Source organism: Zingiber officinale, unplaced genomic scaffold (assembly GCF_018446385.1).
Source record: "Zingiber officinale cultivar Zhangliang unplaced genomic scaffold, Zo_v1.1 ctg156, whole genome shotgun sequence".
Taxonomy (NCBI): Eukaryota; Viridiplantae; Streptophyta; class Magnoliopsida; order Zingiberales; family Zingiberaceae; genus Zingiber; species Zingiber officinale.
Genome location: NW_024589850.1, coordinates 27,795 through 44,702, shown reverse-complemented (window position 1 = coordinate 44,702; position 16,908 = coordinate 27,795). Strand labels below are relative to the sequence as shown.

The 16,908-nt window shown below is 31.9% G+C and overlaps 1 protein-coding gene across 1 annotated transcript in view; it reads right to left on the bottom strand.

The window, feature by feature from the left end:
* LOC122036410 (protein PIR-like) overlaps positions 1-16,908 on the bottom strand; it is an 84,995-nt gene that overhangs the window by 45,062 nt on the left and 23,025 nt on the right. Inside the window, exons 11-15 of the mRNA XM_042595708.1 lie at positions 12,794-12,887; positions 11,974-12,189; positions 8,116-8,327; positions 5,986-6,133; positions 860-1,028 (exon numbers count right to left, since the gene is read on the bottom strand). Coding sequence (XP_042451642.1) covers positions 860-1,028; positions 5,986-6,133; positions 8,116-8,327; positions 11,974-12,189; positions 12,794-12,887 — 839 coding nt within the window. The remainder of the gene's footprint in view (positions 1-859; positions 1,029-5,985; positions 6,134-8,115; positions 8,328-11,973; positions 12,190-12,793; positions 12,888-16,908) is intronic.

The window sequence follows — 16,908 nt, the reverse complement described above, 5'->3', positions numbered from 1 at the left end:
CATGGCTCATCTCTTATTATCATTTTGAATATTGAAAAACCAATAAGTTGAAGGTCATGATCAAAATGAAAAATAAAATAAAATAAATAAAACTAAGGGCATTAAAGCACCATGAATGCAATGGTAGTCTCCATTTCTCATTTAACCATTGCAAAGCGATTAAAACATTTTTTAGAAACATCTTGAACATTGATGGTCTTTGCATAATTAAAATAAGGAAAAATAAATTCGTAGGAATACAACAAATGCAATGGTGATCACATTGCCATTTTGACTAGTGGAAGGCATTCAAAAATACCTTAGTCTTCGAACATATTTAAAATGTCAACGGTGGATGATAATCTTTCGTAATCTATAAAGTGCAGTGTGCTCATTGGTATATCTCAAACCTTTGGTATGTTTATTGGTACAATGTTGTTTTGTATATGAAGTTAAGCAATACATAAAGCACAAAACATATAACATTTGACAATGTACTTTATATAATTGACATAATCAATATAAAAGAAAAAATTACTAAAAATTTCCTCCACATCTGGAGTTTCACTCAAACATGAGAACAATAGTGATGTGTCGTGTCAGGCATGCTCACATGCATTATCAGAGGCATTAAAGAGAAATAATTGAGGATAAGGAATTGAGGAAGGAGACTTTTAAAGCAATCATGTGTATTAGATTTCTTTTCATCAAACATCTTTTGGCATCTATTAATGCTGTAAATTTACATGGCATAGTCACCATGCAATTTGATATGAATTACGGAAACATACTGATGAAAATTTATCAATAAGATAAATAAATAGTATTAGAAAAGGGGCAATTTAAAACCCCCTTAGGAATAGATTAAGAAAAATGGCACCTTTATAATCAATAATATGAAGAAAAAAGCCTAGCTTGTAGAAGAATGTTTCCAACTGCTTGAGGTCTTCAACTGAGACCCCAGAACCACTATTTCCAAATAGACCTCCAGGCTTTCTTAAATTCCCACCAGATACAAGCTCACAAATTAAAAATTGCAAGCAGTGTACCTGTACATAGAGATTACAATTTTTACCCGTCATCTAGCATGTAACATATAACAAAGTTGGAACAAATGAAAAGATTTAAGCATGTAGAAGCCTATACATATCAGAGAATTCAGAAGGAATTGAATACTCAAACAAATCATAAAATTATGTAAGCCTCATGCAAATAATTACAATTACAATATCCTCTGAGATATCTAGAAAGTTGAAGAAGCTTTCTTAAATGAAAACTACAATGGACCTGTGAATGTGAAGTAATAAGATTTTCGAGCTTTGCCCAAATAAAAATTTATTTTTTATAAGAGCAGAATAAAATTTTCTTGTCAACTATGAAAACAAACATGAAATAGTCAGAGCAATATAATCTAGTTGCTTACTGGTTGATAGGAACCGACATCATATCTTGTAGGAAATTAGAGAAAAGAGGATGGCCACTTTGAAAGGAGCAACCTCCAATAACCAAGGTTTTAGTTCCTTATCTTGCTTAATTGATTGCCAAAGGGCTACACAACATTTTTATTTATGACATTCAAGAAGTGCCTTGTCAACAATTAAAAACATTAGTTCTAATTCTGATATCTAAATTTAAAAATGAATTAAGGAATTACTAATTCTATAGAGAATAAAGATGCTACTATTACTAAATCCTTAAACAAATTTTAGATAAAATAAAATAATTTACTTATTCTAATTAAATGACTCATTTTAAAGATAATAAAGGCGCATAATTTCAAGTTAAAAAAATTAATTTGAATAAATCTCTTTCAGGATTGTACCATTCCACCAACCTTCAAAACACAACTAAGCTTCAATGATTCTTCCTTGAGCCATGGGTATATTTAAATTACTTCGATAAAGAGGTGGATCTTGTATGATTTTTCATTGAGCAAAAATGGGTGTGTAAAAAATTCCTTTGATGATGTAGAGTATTGTGTCAAGTCCTTGTCTAGGTTTTCAGCATCTCAATCTGTTTTTTTTTGTAAGAGTGACTTCTGCATTGAATCTTCCTTTGATTTATCTTTTGTCATGTCCTCATTAAGTTATGGTAAAAGAATATTCTACACTATGCCTTCATTGAGTGGAAGCTAGTGCACCGAGACATTTTGTGATATATTTTCTACAAGTAAAAGTGTGTTCGATAGTGACGATCCAAAGTAAATAGTAGAGGTTGTCAATGAGGATAAGGACTTCATTTTAGATTGTCTCTAGTACTTTGTGGTTGTCTCCTAGGCCTGTGAGCAGAGGAAGATATTGCATTTGATGAATATGATGGCAGGGATGTGTTGCCATATTGAGAATTCTTGATAAGGTATTGTCCTTTGTTTCATTTGAATGGTGGAAAGAGTGATAGATGCAATCTTCTCAACATACCAAGGTGTAGATCATTAGTTGAATTGTCTCTATAGTTATCTTGTTTTTATTCATTGCTTTGCTCTATCTCTTCCATTAGTATTTTCAAATTGTACTTTAAACTTTATCATGAACCATCTCTCGCAATCAACAATACTTTATTTTTCTCCCTTCTTCTTCAATAATCTTCTCTTTTCGCAATTGTGCAAAGGACAATGCAATTTTTATGGTGCAAGGATGGTACATCCTAAGCTCTCCTTTTGGATGTTAGGATGAGATCCTTCAACAAAAATATTCAACAATTATCACTCAAACCAGTGGTTAGGTAAAATAAATTGAATATAATGACTATGGTTCTCTAATAATATCATGATATGTGTTGGATAATATGACGCAACTAAATAGGGATAACTACATGCATTCTTTTTGTGCTTTCAATTTTGTTCGTGTTTGCCTACAATTAGATTAGTACGCAGTGGAAAATATAAATTATAAAAAATCAAATACACAACACGCATACCGATTTTAGGTGATTCTAAACCCTCAGTTCCTACACCACAACCTATGATCTATTAATGGATCACTCCTGAACTCACCATATGTTTTATCCTCTTCGGACATATTTCGGAGATGAAAAAATCTTTTACAATTTACAAAAGAACTTCAATTGCTCACTTTTGGTTGTGGATTGCTCACAATGGCCTTAGAAAGCAACAATGCTAACTGAAACTAATCATGAAAATTACTGTTCAAGCAACCTTTATCTCAATTTTATAGTTGTTGTTCAATCGCCATCAAATGGAGTTGTTGTTGAATAGCAGACTGGTCTACTTGTCTTGGACATTATTTGCAATAGTTGTTATCCAAACGTTACAACCTTCAGTCAATTGTTAATCATCAGTTGACTAAATACTGCATTCCAGTCAATCCATTTGTGACATGTCGTCATTTCATGTCATCTATTCATTAGTCGACTCATCTGTAACACGTCATCTGTCAAATTTTAGACAACTCATCAGCATTCTCACAATCTGAGCATAAAATGGGTGAGAAGACTATTTATAAACTTCTCGTATATTGCGAACTTATGGCATGACTCAAACAATTGGTACACTTCGATAGTCACCCCCTTCGAGATGAAGAGGACATATCTTCACCTGACATGCCATGTAGAAGTGAAAATCTTATAACTCTTAAAATCCATCTAGTAGGCTTTCTACTTCTCCAATTAGGGAATTCTTTTTTGTTTGTTGTTATATAAAATATTCCTGCTATCGTGTTAGAATTTACTAAGCATATATGTTTTTAACAATATTTTTTTGTTCTTATAATATATATAATACAATAAGAAATTCTAAAGGAAGCTTTTTTAAAGAAAATTGTATCGTAGGCTCAAGCTACTAATAATGAATATGAGTAGTGGTATAGAATGATGATGTTGATTGTGTTAGGGATGGTAGCATTGTGTTGTTTGTGGTATCAAGGGTTATGGTATAGGACATGTAGCATAGGAGGGAGGATGGTGGTAAAGGCATGTTGGAGTAGCATTGTAAAGGTGATAAGGGGTGGTCAGGAATAGGGCTATAATACCAATTGATAAGTACCTACATCCTATGGAAATCAGAGAAAACGAGATAATCACTTCAGGGGGATACACATCCAATAGCTAAGACTTTTAATTCTTTATTTTGCTTATTTGAATGATTAATTGACTGTCAAAAAGCTACATAATATGTTTATTTATAGGCATCCAAAAGGTGCCTTATCAATTGTCAACATTGTATCATTCTAAATGGAGCATAAAATAATTTAGTTTTGTCTTCTTTTTCATCTCCTTCCACCTTCTCTTAGAAGTCTGTATGAGCACCATACATTGAAACATCAATCAAATCGATATCATTCAAGACAAAGTTTGAAATTCCAGCATGGCTTGAGATTTTGAACTTTGATTAATAAAAACTCATTGTATAGTCATGAAGACAAATGATGAATGAGAATCAACTTGGTTCCAAATTGAACCAATTTGGGTCCACATTAAAAATTAGCTCGGTTTCACTTGATTGTGGCTACAGTGTAACCCAAATTGAACAAAGACAAAGCCTAACAACACAACCCTCATCCCATCCATAATGGATCTACGCATGGAATGAAATGTCGTTCTGTGCCGCCTTGCACGGACAGTTTTTACCATTCTGTCAGAAGATGAAACCGGCACCGGAGGCGTCCCTGTCTCGGGACGTGTTGCAAGAGGCGATATAGAAGTCACGAGATGCCTCCGACGGCGCCGAAGATGTCGCGGGATGTCTCCTGTGGCGCCGAAGGCGTCACGGGATGCCTCTGGCGACGCCTCCAGCATTGCCAGAAGCCTCCGGCGCCACCTGACTCATCCCCCGTTCCGCTGCGTGCCGGCAGCACGTTTAGGGTAGCGACGTGCTTTTTCCTCGAGAAAATTAAATTTAGGTATGTGTGTTATTTCGAACATATTTTTATAAACCCTAATTAAATTATCCTAATAAAATATATCTAAAATTAAAATAAATTTAATAAATTTTATTAATTACTATTTTGAAAATTTATTTTTTATTTTTTAAATTTCATTTAAAATTTAAAAAATATAATAATTCTGATTTATATTCTAATATCTTTTTATTATTTTATATTATTTTAAATTTCATTTTAAAATTTTAAAAAATTCTTTAAAAATTTTAAAAAATTCTAAAAATTTTTAAAAAATCTAATAAATTAGATTATATTTTGATAATTTTTATTATTTTATATTTTGTACTTGATATTTTTTTACTATTTAAAATATATATTATTTAATTAATAATTAATTAAATGAATAAATAGTTAATTTTTATAATTATTATATATCTTTGTATTAATTTATATACTTATTATTATAAATAGATCAATTTTAATTCAAGTTATTGATAAATCAATTTTATTTTAAAAAAAAGTATATTTAATTATTTTTTCTAATAATATTAAATTATTCAATAATTGAGAACGTATACAAAATAAATATACAACTTATTTTTATATACATCATAAACATATTTATCTTATAATTACTATATATAAATAAAAAAAATACTGAAACTATATCGACACGGTACGATACGATACGATACTGAAACCGTATCATTCCGGTCTGAGACTAAAACCTTGGCATGGGTCAAAATTTTAAACCTTGGATCTACGTATACCTTAGTAGGTGCCAATTAGGTCCAACACTAACCCTAAATCTACTCAATTAGGCCCAAAACTAAGCAAAGTGACAAGTCAAGTATTGGCCCAACTTAGCACAGAGGGTGCATTATTAAGGACCGGCTCAAACAATTGGTACACTTAAGGTAACAGATTTACCTTTTTTTTTATCAAGGACTGATGATTCTAAATCTTGTTTTGGTTGACAACATAGGGAAAAAAAATTCAAATATCATATGGAAGGCTGACTAATAAGCTTGGAGCTCAAATTCATTCTTTCATTGACTAAAATGTGATGTTTAGTAAGTGAATACTTCAATCCTTAGTCCAAATTTGTATTCAAATAATTAAAGCAATGAATTAAATAAATGTGCCTAAATGCACAGGATCTTCAACACACCTGAGCAGTAGTTGGAGCAACTGGCCTTGGATAAAATGCAACTTGCTTTATTTCCTCATTTTCTTGTGGCAATGAACGCAATTCAGGGTCACCTCTACTAGTGTTTGCCATCCAGTCTGCAGCTAGGGTACGCATATCAGAAAGAATCCTGAAAATCATGATAATAATTTTCTCAATTAGTGAGTACAGAGTTGAATAGAAGTTGAGACAGGAACACCAATTTAATGTCAGCCGAGAATGATACTATGATGAAAGAAGAGATCAAAGTTTAGCAAGAAAACAATTGTTGTAGATACTTACCTTAAACTGTAATATACTAGAAAATTTTACTTCATTGTTTGGTACTCGATGCAAATACTTTGTATTTTCAAATATATGCTAATTGAATCTTTATTTATTTGAACATCATGGGAACAACCAAGTCGCAGAATTTGGCTCATGGTTAGGAGTAAGGTGGAGATGTCATTGACTTTATATCTTTTCTTTGATGTATAGTTAGACTATATAAAGTGCCCCATAGCACATCTTATTAATTAAACAAGTACAGAAGTTACACCTCATAAGTGTATTACTATGCGTAAGGTGTGATTATTTTGTGAGATGGTATAATGTACCATCCAAGGTTTAAAATTTTGAACAATACCAAAGTTTTGGTTCGGGACCGGAAAGATACAATTTCGTTTTCATTTTTTTTTATTTTTTAAAATATTAGAGTATGATAATTAAAAAATTACTGGGGCTAAGCATTTAGACAAGCAAACTGAGAAGAATGCAAGTCGAGGCTTACGCAAATCATAAGACGCACTAGCTGGTATTGGCAGATGGCCATGCATCAAAAATGATTGGCGTCCAGATATAGAACACGTTGCTACCAACTGGCTATGTTGTATAAATTGGCAGAGTTGTATATTGGGAGAAGATTGTAGGTGGAATCCCATGTTATAGTTCCTTGTTATTGGGAATAATAAAACTTGGGAGTGATTCCTGTATATTGTGTGTTGCTTTTCCTTGTAATTAACCAGTATTGTTTAATTATATGTAGAAGTCTTTCTTGTGAAGATCATGTGAAGTTTTGTTAGTTGAATTAATGTCGGGACTTGGTTGCCACAAAGGCAGAATTTTGAAAGTGAAAAATTGACCCTTTGAAACCTACTGGTGAATTTGATAGCCACAACAATATCACATGGATATAGTTCCACTTGGCTAACCAAGGCCTCAAATTGTATTTTGTGTCCGTCAACACGAGCTGGACGACAAGCACATGAAAAGCCAGGCTACTCTTGATGCACAAGTGGATAAGTAAACTGGACATGTGAAGTGATCTAGAGTGGTAAACATCTTCTGCAAGGAACAATAGGCAACTCACGAGCTCCTAAAGCCTTATAGTGTCTTCTACAAGGACAGAAAGGTGGATTTATGAGCTACTAAAACTCAAGAGTGTCTAACACAAGGATCAAAAGGTGATTCACAAGCTCCTAGATGCTACATCAATAAAATGACTTCCAAACAGACCTGGAGCACGTCACAAAAGCTCTCTGACCTAGAGATGCCTCTTCCAAGTAAGCATCCTCCTACTCTTCTTTACTATCCTCTTCTTCTTTCCCTCATCAAAGTGGCTGACACCATTTGTCAACACGGCTGAGATGCCACAAAAATATTTCATTCCAAGGACCAAAATGTGAGCTTCAAACAACATTTTAAACCTTGGGTCTAACTATTCCTAGCTAGTTGCCTAGTTTACTTATATCAACCACAAAATGTAAAAATATCATACAACAAATATCGGTGAAAAATCAACTAAAAAAATGCTCATATAAGTACTAAAATGTATTTTATTCTATTTTTGAAAACATGAAAATTCATATCCAAACTTAATTTTATGCAATATTCTCCTCACATTGATTAATCAAAGGGCTAAATTGCAGCAAAGATTAAAAATAAATTTAAAAAAGAATAAAAATCTTGAAAGGGTATTGCACATAAAACCCTTAGTTTTTGATTGATGATGCCTAGGAACCTTCAGCATTACCTATTCCTATTCCTTCAGAATTTATTCATAAGTTGTTGATTATAAATACTAGCCAGCTTGTATGAAATTAGGAATTATGACACGATGTAAACATCACTCACCTGGACAAATCTTTCTTTTTTCGAAATGTTGTTCGCAACATTGTGTCTAGCCTATCCTGCACAAAATCTTGCACTTCTGCATGAATTGTTTCCCATAAAGCATCTGCAACTAATGTATCACATCGTTCCATCATCAAGCCGACACTCTTTATAAAGCCAACAAGCTCTAACAAAGCTTTTCGTTCATCAGATGTATAATTCCAACGTACAACCTACATTGTGATTTTGTAACAGTTCATAATGCAGAAATAACAATGAACACAAAAGAGACTGAGGCCAAAATCTAAAATATATGAGCACAAAAATCATGACTAGTAAAAAAAAGTTTTAATTAAATATAAGGTTACATAATAGACAATATCCACATCTAGAAAGAATACATAAATTATCTTTGAGACAACCATGAGCAAAATATTCATAATTGGTATTGTACCATTAGAATCACAAAAATGGGATGTAAAAATGAAAATCAAGGGTCCATGTGATTTACATTGCTTTGCAATTTCTTATACCTTATAAATCATGTTGTATTTATATTTGTTCAAAACAAAATATTTCATTGTAGTTTTGTAGTTATAGTTATAGTAATTTGGGATTTTTTTTGACATTATTGTACTTCTTATAATTATTAATTATTTTATATAACATTTTAATAATTTTACCATTTTTGAATCTTACAACATATTATTCAATGTGTTGGATGAAAAGGAGTAATATGAACTTTATCATTGTCTGACAATTTGTCATTGTCTTTAATATTGAGGACTTGCTACCATACTCAGGGGCATTCGAACTTTATCATTGTCTGACAATTTGCCTATGGGTCGCGTACCAATGGTAGTAGTTCCCACACTTCCATCTGTGACACAACCTTCTCATCAGAATGAGAATATTTTGGATCATCAAGCAATGATATCTTCAGATGAAAGTACTCAGAGATATCTAGTTCATTGGAAAGGACTTTCAGAAATTGATGATACTTAGATCATCACTGAAGATGAGCTTAGAGAGCTCTCTTGAGCTTCTAGAAGAAATGGAGTGAGAACCATCCAATTCAGTTAGAAGACACTGCCATCTTGCGACAATGTGTGATGCCAACAGACTTGATTTTTAAGCTTCATCTCCCCAACAATAAAAGGAAACAAATTGAAGAATAAAGTGACTACAATAATTAGAGATTTTATTTATATGTTATTTGGTAACTAGTATTTTCTATTTAGGTAACAAATAGGGAATTAATTATAATACCTACAAATTATCATTTTTTCCTTATTTATCATATTTATTTCTATATTTATTATTGAATCAAGTCTATAAAAGGAGTCTAGAGTCTTGTAGTTGAACCATCTTAAAAATTAATTGAATTTTCACTTTTCTTCTCTATGTAAGAGTTTACTCTTGTTAAGGATTATGTTTTGTTCATCTTCTGTGCTACATCACAATTGATATTCCTATAGTATTTATTCTTATCCAACCTAGGTTGTAAGAGCTCTTACATATTTAACATTATACACAAATTCTCATTGAGATGTCCAGTCCTAGTAAACATTACCGTCAAACCCTATAACGCGTTCCTTCCGAAGAATAACCTAGCAATAACACAATAATTTAATGAATCCATACATAACATGTCTTTGTTTGAAGCTGGTTGGCAATCTAATGCAACCTTCCTCTTTTATCTAGTCCTTTCCCAGCTTAGGACCCGTAATGATGGAGTCTATTAAGATGTCTTGGCTAGTTCTATCTAAAATAGGCCAAGATAGGATAATTTACCTCCTGCGATTTAAATTTGATTTTATTTTTCCTTAGCAAATAATTTTTTTTTAAAAAAAATTGAAGGATAAATCATAAGAGGTAAATCTTATTTGGCCTATTTTAAACTGTACTAACTGAGACATATCTTAATAGACACCATTGAAATTGTTGGCATAGGTAGCAAAGTGACCAATAACGACCCGCACGTGAAACCATAGTTGTATCTTCATTTTCCTTGAATCATGTTCTCGATCATTCTTTTAATGTTCAATACAAGTAATATGTAAAACAAAATAGCTTAACTAAATATTTTTCCCAAAATGATTACTTGTAATTTTGTCCTACTTTTATCATGCATGTATAACTAGTACTTAAAATTAAGAGGCATATCGAAGTTTCGATCTAATGACCAACACGATACGGTACCATGCCATGTCATACTGATATGGTTTCAATATTTTTTAATATAAAATATATTAATAAAAATATAAAATTAACTTAGATATTTCTAAAAAAAATGAAAAAAATAAAAAAATACAAGATCTCTCGTATAATAAATAAATAAATAAACTTTATTATATATTTTTAGAATTAAAATAAATAATATATATTAAGTAATTGAGATAGTTCTATTAAGATATACTTAAGCCAAAATAGATTATCTGTAGCGATCATGCACACGCGTTGCGTGAGCTAGGCCCCTTATACCAGGTGGGGACTTATAAAAAATAGTTTTAATTTTTAAAGATTGCCCCTATTTTTTTATTAGTGGGGCAAGACTCTAATATTTTTATAATTTTATACCGTCCCTGATAAGAATAAATTAGGTAAGGGTGCGCCAGGATGACGTTCGAGAATCAATAGCAAGCTACTATAACGGACTCCCTCTTTAAAAAATTAATTTAATATCATACTTAGTCTTAGCGAAAAAACTGAGAAAAGTATGCTTCTTAAGTCGCCAACCCAAGATATTTATAGAAGCTTCTCTGCTTACAGTATTGTCAATTCTAAGATATGAGACTAAAGAGAACTCCAGATTTCTAATTGATTAATGAGAAAAATTCTCAATAATACGTCATAGTTGAGTCTCGAACTCTAAATCTCTGATTGATTAATGAGAAAAATTTCAATAATATGTCACAGTTGAGTCTCGAACTCTAGATCACTGATTGATGCGTTTGTAAAAATTACTAATAAACCTTAGAATTATTTTCGATGTAAATAGAAAAAAAGTATATTAATGTAATTTTATTTTGGACTCCACCAAAGTTAGTAAGTAAAAGGGGCAGATTCTTAATAAAATAGTAAGATTATAGTGGGAAGTTAATTGAAATTATTAAACCAAGTTTTAATTAAAAATTAAGAGGCAACCTCGTGACATATGCGCAACCCAACGAGCAATCACATGAATCCTCCACCGTAGCCAAAGGGATCGAGTGACCCCTTCGCCGCAACCACGAGGGTCGCACCATCCCTCCGCCCAATCTGCAGTGGTCGCACGACCCCTCCGCTGTGGGGGTCATGCGATCCCTCTACAGAGGTCATGTGATCCCTCTATAGAGGTCATGCAATCCCTCCGCAGGGTGTGCCCTTCTTTGCGCCGTACCAGTTGGCGGGCGGAACGACATGTTTCGCCCGGGATGGCATGAGATTTTAAACTATAACTAGTATTGAATTTTGTATCACTTATATCATATTTTGTAACCCCTCATAGGCATTGCCCATGTTACCCTTCTAGTGATCTTTTATTTGTCTCAATTTATTGTTTGAACATACTCTTCCCCCTATTGCCTAATAGGGCATAAGGTTTAAAATTATGCTTTCAATAATGAAAGGAGAAGAATATAACAATAACAAAAGAAGAATGCAGAATATAACAATAACAAAAGAAGAATGCAGAATATAACAATAACAAAGAAGAACGTTTGTAGTTGTAGACAAATTTTATTTGAAGAATCTAATTGCATCAAGAGTAGAACATGAAACTCATTAGCATCACGAGGAAAAATTTTCAGTTGTATTTCACTCGGGCTCTATTAAAAACAATAAAATGCAATTATACTACATCGATGGAAAATCAAAAGTAAAGAAATAAAGTAAAACCTTCTCATAGTCAAAAAATGTAGTGGAATTTTGATGAGAACTTATTGAAGCAGGTTCCTTGCAAGGCCTAGAGAACTTCCAAGCACATTGTTCCCATACCCGCCCAGTCCACCGACTGAGAAGTTGAAAACCTTCAACAACCAAATCATACATATTTCCTTTGACTTCTCTGGACCAATCACTGTCAGTGGTACCAATTGACTGGAGCACAACAATCTAGATAGAGGACATAGATTTAACTAATGAGACGAATAACAAACTTGATAAAGGGAAAAAAAGAAAATTTAATTCTTTAGCAGATTTCTTTTTCTTTGACCAAACAAATACAAGAAGATGTCAATCCAAAAACTACATGCAGACAAACAAATATAGACAGATGTGCAATTACGCACAGAAACACAAATACATTCATGGAACCAAAAAATAAAGGTGTAAAGCCAAGGATTAATGAAGCCAGTATGGCGAATAGCGATATATCCATATACGAGTACACTGCCACAAGAATTTAAATTAGATTGAGCTTTTACATAACAGAAACATGTGCAACAGTGCATGTATTAAGTCATCTAGTTGAGACTAATAACTAAATTATTCTTAGACGATAAGTAGATGGCTGAATATAACAGGTGAAAACAACTAATGGAACTTAATGTGATATCTGAAAGGCTGCTAAGCCACTGAAAACCTATGATGCGAACTTTTTTTCTGTTGATGTTCTAGACCAGGAAAGATCATCGCGCTAATCTGAAAAGGCTTCGCTATTAGAATCTGGTTTTTCATCAAATTCAACAGGTAAATCAAATTTTAATGAAACAAGTACCTGATTTAATGCAGAAGCAAAACGAATGGAGAAATCATCATGCTCTGCACGAATAGTACCAATGTGGTTCACAATCAAATAACGCCTCTGGTAAGTGTTCCAGTCAAGGCAGCATGTATGCCAGTGGACTTGAACAAAATTTAACTTAAAGTTCCAAGTTATAACACTATTATAAAATTTTAACGAGTCGCTAATCATAAACAATATGGAACGTTGTCTCTGAAAAAAAACAAAGACTGGAAACCAGTCATAAACCTCAAAATGGTAAAAGAAGAAATTTTGGACAGGAGTTAATTCATTAACACACTATCCTGAATCAGTCAAATCATACGCCTATTGTGAAGGTGCACCATCCTTTAGAGAGAGCCATCAACTTTATGGAAGTAAGCATTTTGTATAAAAGTTCAATAGTACTTTAAACATTCAGCTATGAGCTTATGAGCTTCTATAGCTGAACTTCTATAGCTTATGAGTTTACACGTTGGTTAATATTGTCTCTTGAAAGAAAACAATTTTGTTTATTACAAATTGTGGACTAAAAACTTGTATTAAAAATACCAAATTCATGGTGAACATGAACGGAACTAAAACACACAATATACATGTCAATTGCTTGATCCTGCCAAGAATGAGTCACATGTATAGGGTCAAATAGGGACCTAGTTTATATTACTATCATTTTATGATGGACTTTTAGGGTTATATCTAAGCCTTTTGGATAATTCCAGTAACCCAGTGCAACAAAATGACCATCCCATCCATCTCTGTTAGGAATTAACTGTGATATCATGTATGGCACTAGAGGGGGGAGTGAATAGCATAATAAAGACAAATTCAAACTATCAAAGTAATAAGCACAACAGAAATGATAAATACAATAAGAAAATAAAGCAGAAAAAGTACTGAAGGATTTACGTGGTTCAGGAAACTCAACTACCACTCCATATGAGTCAACTTACAAAAAAAAACCACTACTTTTCTCCTTGAAAAGCTTCCTAAGGTGTAACTTTTAACTTTTTACAAAAGCTTTTACACATAATAATAAATGAAATGCAGTAAAAGAGTATTTAAAATATGGAGCTTGGAAGTAAAGACCTTAAACTCAAAAGAAAACTAAAACAATAATAAAAATTACTGAAAGAACACTTTTGACACATTGGAGCTGAGATAATGAGGAATTGTTGCAGATCATTGTGTTGGTGTTGATTCAGTTATAGTAGTTGTTCGTCCGAAGTGCTTTGCTCAATATGTATAGATTGAAGTTGATCACCATCAGTAGACTACAACAGCAACAACAACAACCAAATTTTATCCCACTAGGTGGGCTCACCATCAGTAGACTAATTCATCCTTAATAGTTGACTTAACAGTTGATTAATCCACTATTTTGGAACCCTATCTGCAGCGATTGTTACTTGATCGTTACTTCATCCAGTCGACTAGAGTTTGCTGTCAATCGAATTTTTAAGCTCAGAATAAACTAAATTGCCTTTTAGTAGACTCATGTTGAACAAAGTTTGATTCAATCGGTTGATCTACTTTCGATTCCCTTGGATCATGATCATTTCCTTTATTGACTCCTTTTTCGCATCAATCGAATAATCTAGATCCATTTGACCAAATCTTCAAATAACCATGTTATTCAGTCACCTACATGAACCTCATCAGTCGACTACTAGTGATAATTGTCCACTCCTCTTTATCATATACTATTTAACACTATAATATTTTGAATTTAAAAATTATTAAGTCGCCTAAATCCGAAATAACTACTTTTTACAAATTTTCTATCTTCAATCGACTCCCTAGCCGATTAACCATATAATTCAACTCTTGTGATCAACAGGCAACTACTAACTCATTGACTTTGACCTTAAACACCTATTCTAAGTTAAGCCATTGCCTAAAAAAGGAAAAATGCTTGCGCCCAATATAGATCGCTCATAGTCTCTCGCACCTCACTTCCTAAGAGTTTACCTCGCGACTTCTTATGTACCAAGTATATATTTTAATCTCAACCTACCAAAACTTTGTCTACCAAGAAACCTCACCTCTAGGTCCTTATCATCTACTAGATATTCAGTCGATCTTAAACTACCATGACTTATTATCTACCAAGAGGGGATCTTTCTTGTCTACAAACTCCTATTAAACTTCCAAATCTACCAACATCTGTGGGACTTCTACATTGTCAAATCTTTTGTCGAGCTCAACCCACTTATACTTCATGCATGTCAATACCGTTTTGGACTTTTCTTTTTCTAAATATCTGATTGACCACAACCACTTGGACTTTTCTTATTGCTCCTATAATATCAACGTATCTTACACTTGCACACTTGACACAGTTAAGTAACACAATATGAATCTAACTTTGCACCTTTGTCAAACACATCAAAATCATATAGTCGCACTCAAGCATATTGGAGCATAATTGTAACAACTTGAACTAGGTGGGTGGATCCAGTCAAAGTTGAGTGGACATAAAATAATTGGTGCAAGCTAATAAACAAGGATGCAAGATGATTATTATCTCATTACATCAACACTATTGAGGGGGAAAAATAGGATTGAATCCTTAGATATAACCATGTTTATTGTTCATCAATGTAAAATTACACTTTACACCTCATATTATATGGTATTTACAAATAGGCCCCCATTATTTACAATCAAGTCCCCAAGATTGCTATTAAGTTGGCTCTATAAAAATATTATTTTCTTCTTACATTAAACTCAATCTAGGATTTGCTATTGGAATTATTAGCAAATCTATCAAGTAATTACGGAAGATGACAACTAATGTCATAATATTTGAGATTGTATCTTCTGATAAAGTAGCATTAAATCTATATATTTTTTTGTCCCCTTATGGAACACTCAACTATAGGTTATGTGCAAGGAAGCTTGGTTATCATAACACAATTTCATAAGCTTTATAGGAGTATGTCTCAACTGAGTTATCAGTTATTTACCCTAGATAAGCCCATATATAACTAGGCTCACTCTTATTGATGATGCCCAAGATCATGAGAATATTCACTATCTAGGAATCTGATAAATGTGATGAAAGTCCAGATAATACTATGTATTATTCATTGATCCATTAGATAGGAGATGTTACTAATATGCTAAGATAGTATTACTAAATGTGTGAAATTCCTACCCAAATTTTACATGTTATGTCATTTTTAATAATCTAGAATGATAATTTTAGTTCCAAAAAGAATTTTTGGGTATTTTGAATTGCCAGGACTTGTTATAGGATGTAAAGAAATGATAATTTTCAATTCCAGCATTTATCAATTCAATAGAGATACTAGTTGATTTTTTTATTGCTGTTAAATTTGATTGAATGTATGCCCACTTTAAACTCATTTTGGACTAACCTTAGGGTCAATTGCCATTTTAACTGAGATCATGTAAAGCCATGTTATAGTGTCTGAAACCACTTATTTAATTAAGGGGATTTATCGGGTTAAATTGTAATTTAATTAGAATTCAGATTTATTTAATTAAAGAGATTTATTGGATTAATTGTAATTTAATTAGAATTCAAAATTATTTAATTAAGAGGATTTATTTGATTTAATTAAGAATTTATTAATTTAAATAGATGAAGTTAGTTAGATTTAATTAATTAAGTTAGCTCATATTTATGGAATTTGAATTGATCAATTAAGAAGACTAGTGAATATAAATATGTATAAAATTTAATTAAAACTAAATGTGTATATAAAAATTTATATAACCCATGTATATAAATTTATATGACTTAGTAAATATATAAAAATTTATATAACCCATGTGAATAAATTTTTATATAAATAACTTAGTAAATATATAAAAATTTATATAACTCATGTGAATAAATTTTTATATAAATGACTTAGTAAATATATAAAAATTTATATAACCTATGTATATAAATTTTTATATAAATTTATATGACTTAGTAAATATAAAAATTTATATAACCCATGTGAATAAATTTTTATATAAATTTATAGGACTTAGTATGCATATAAAAATTTATATAACTGATATAAATTTTTATTATGAATAAAATTTATAAAGACTTAGTGTGTATATAAAAATTTATATAACGTAGGGAT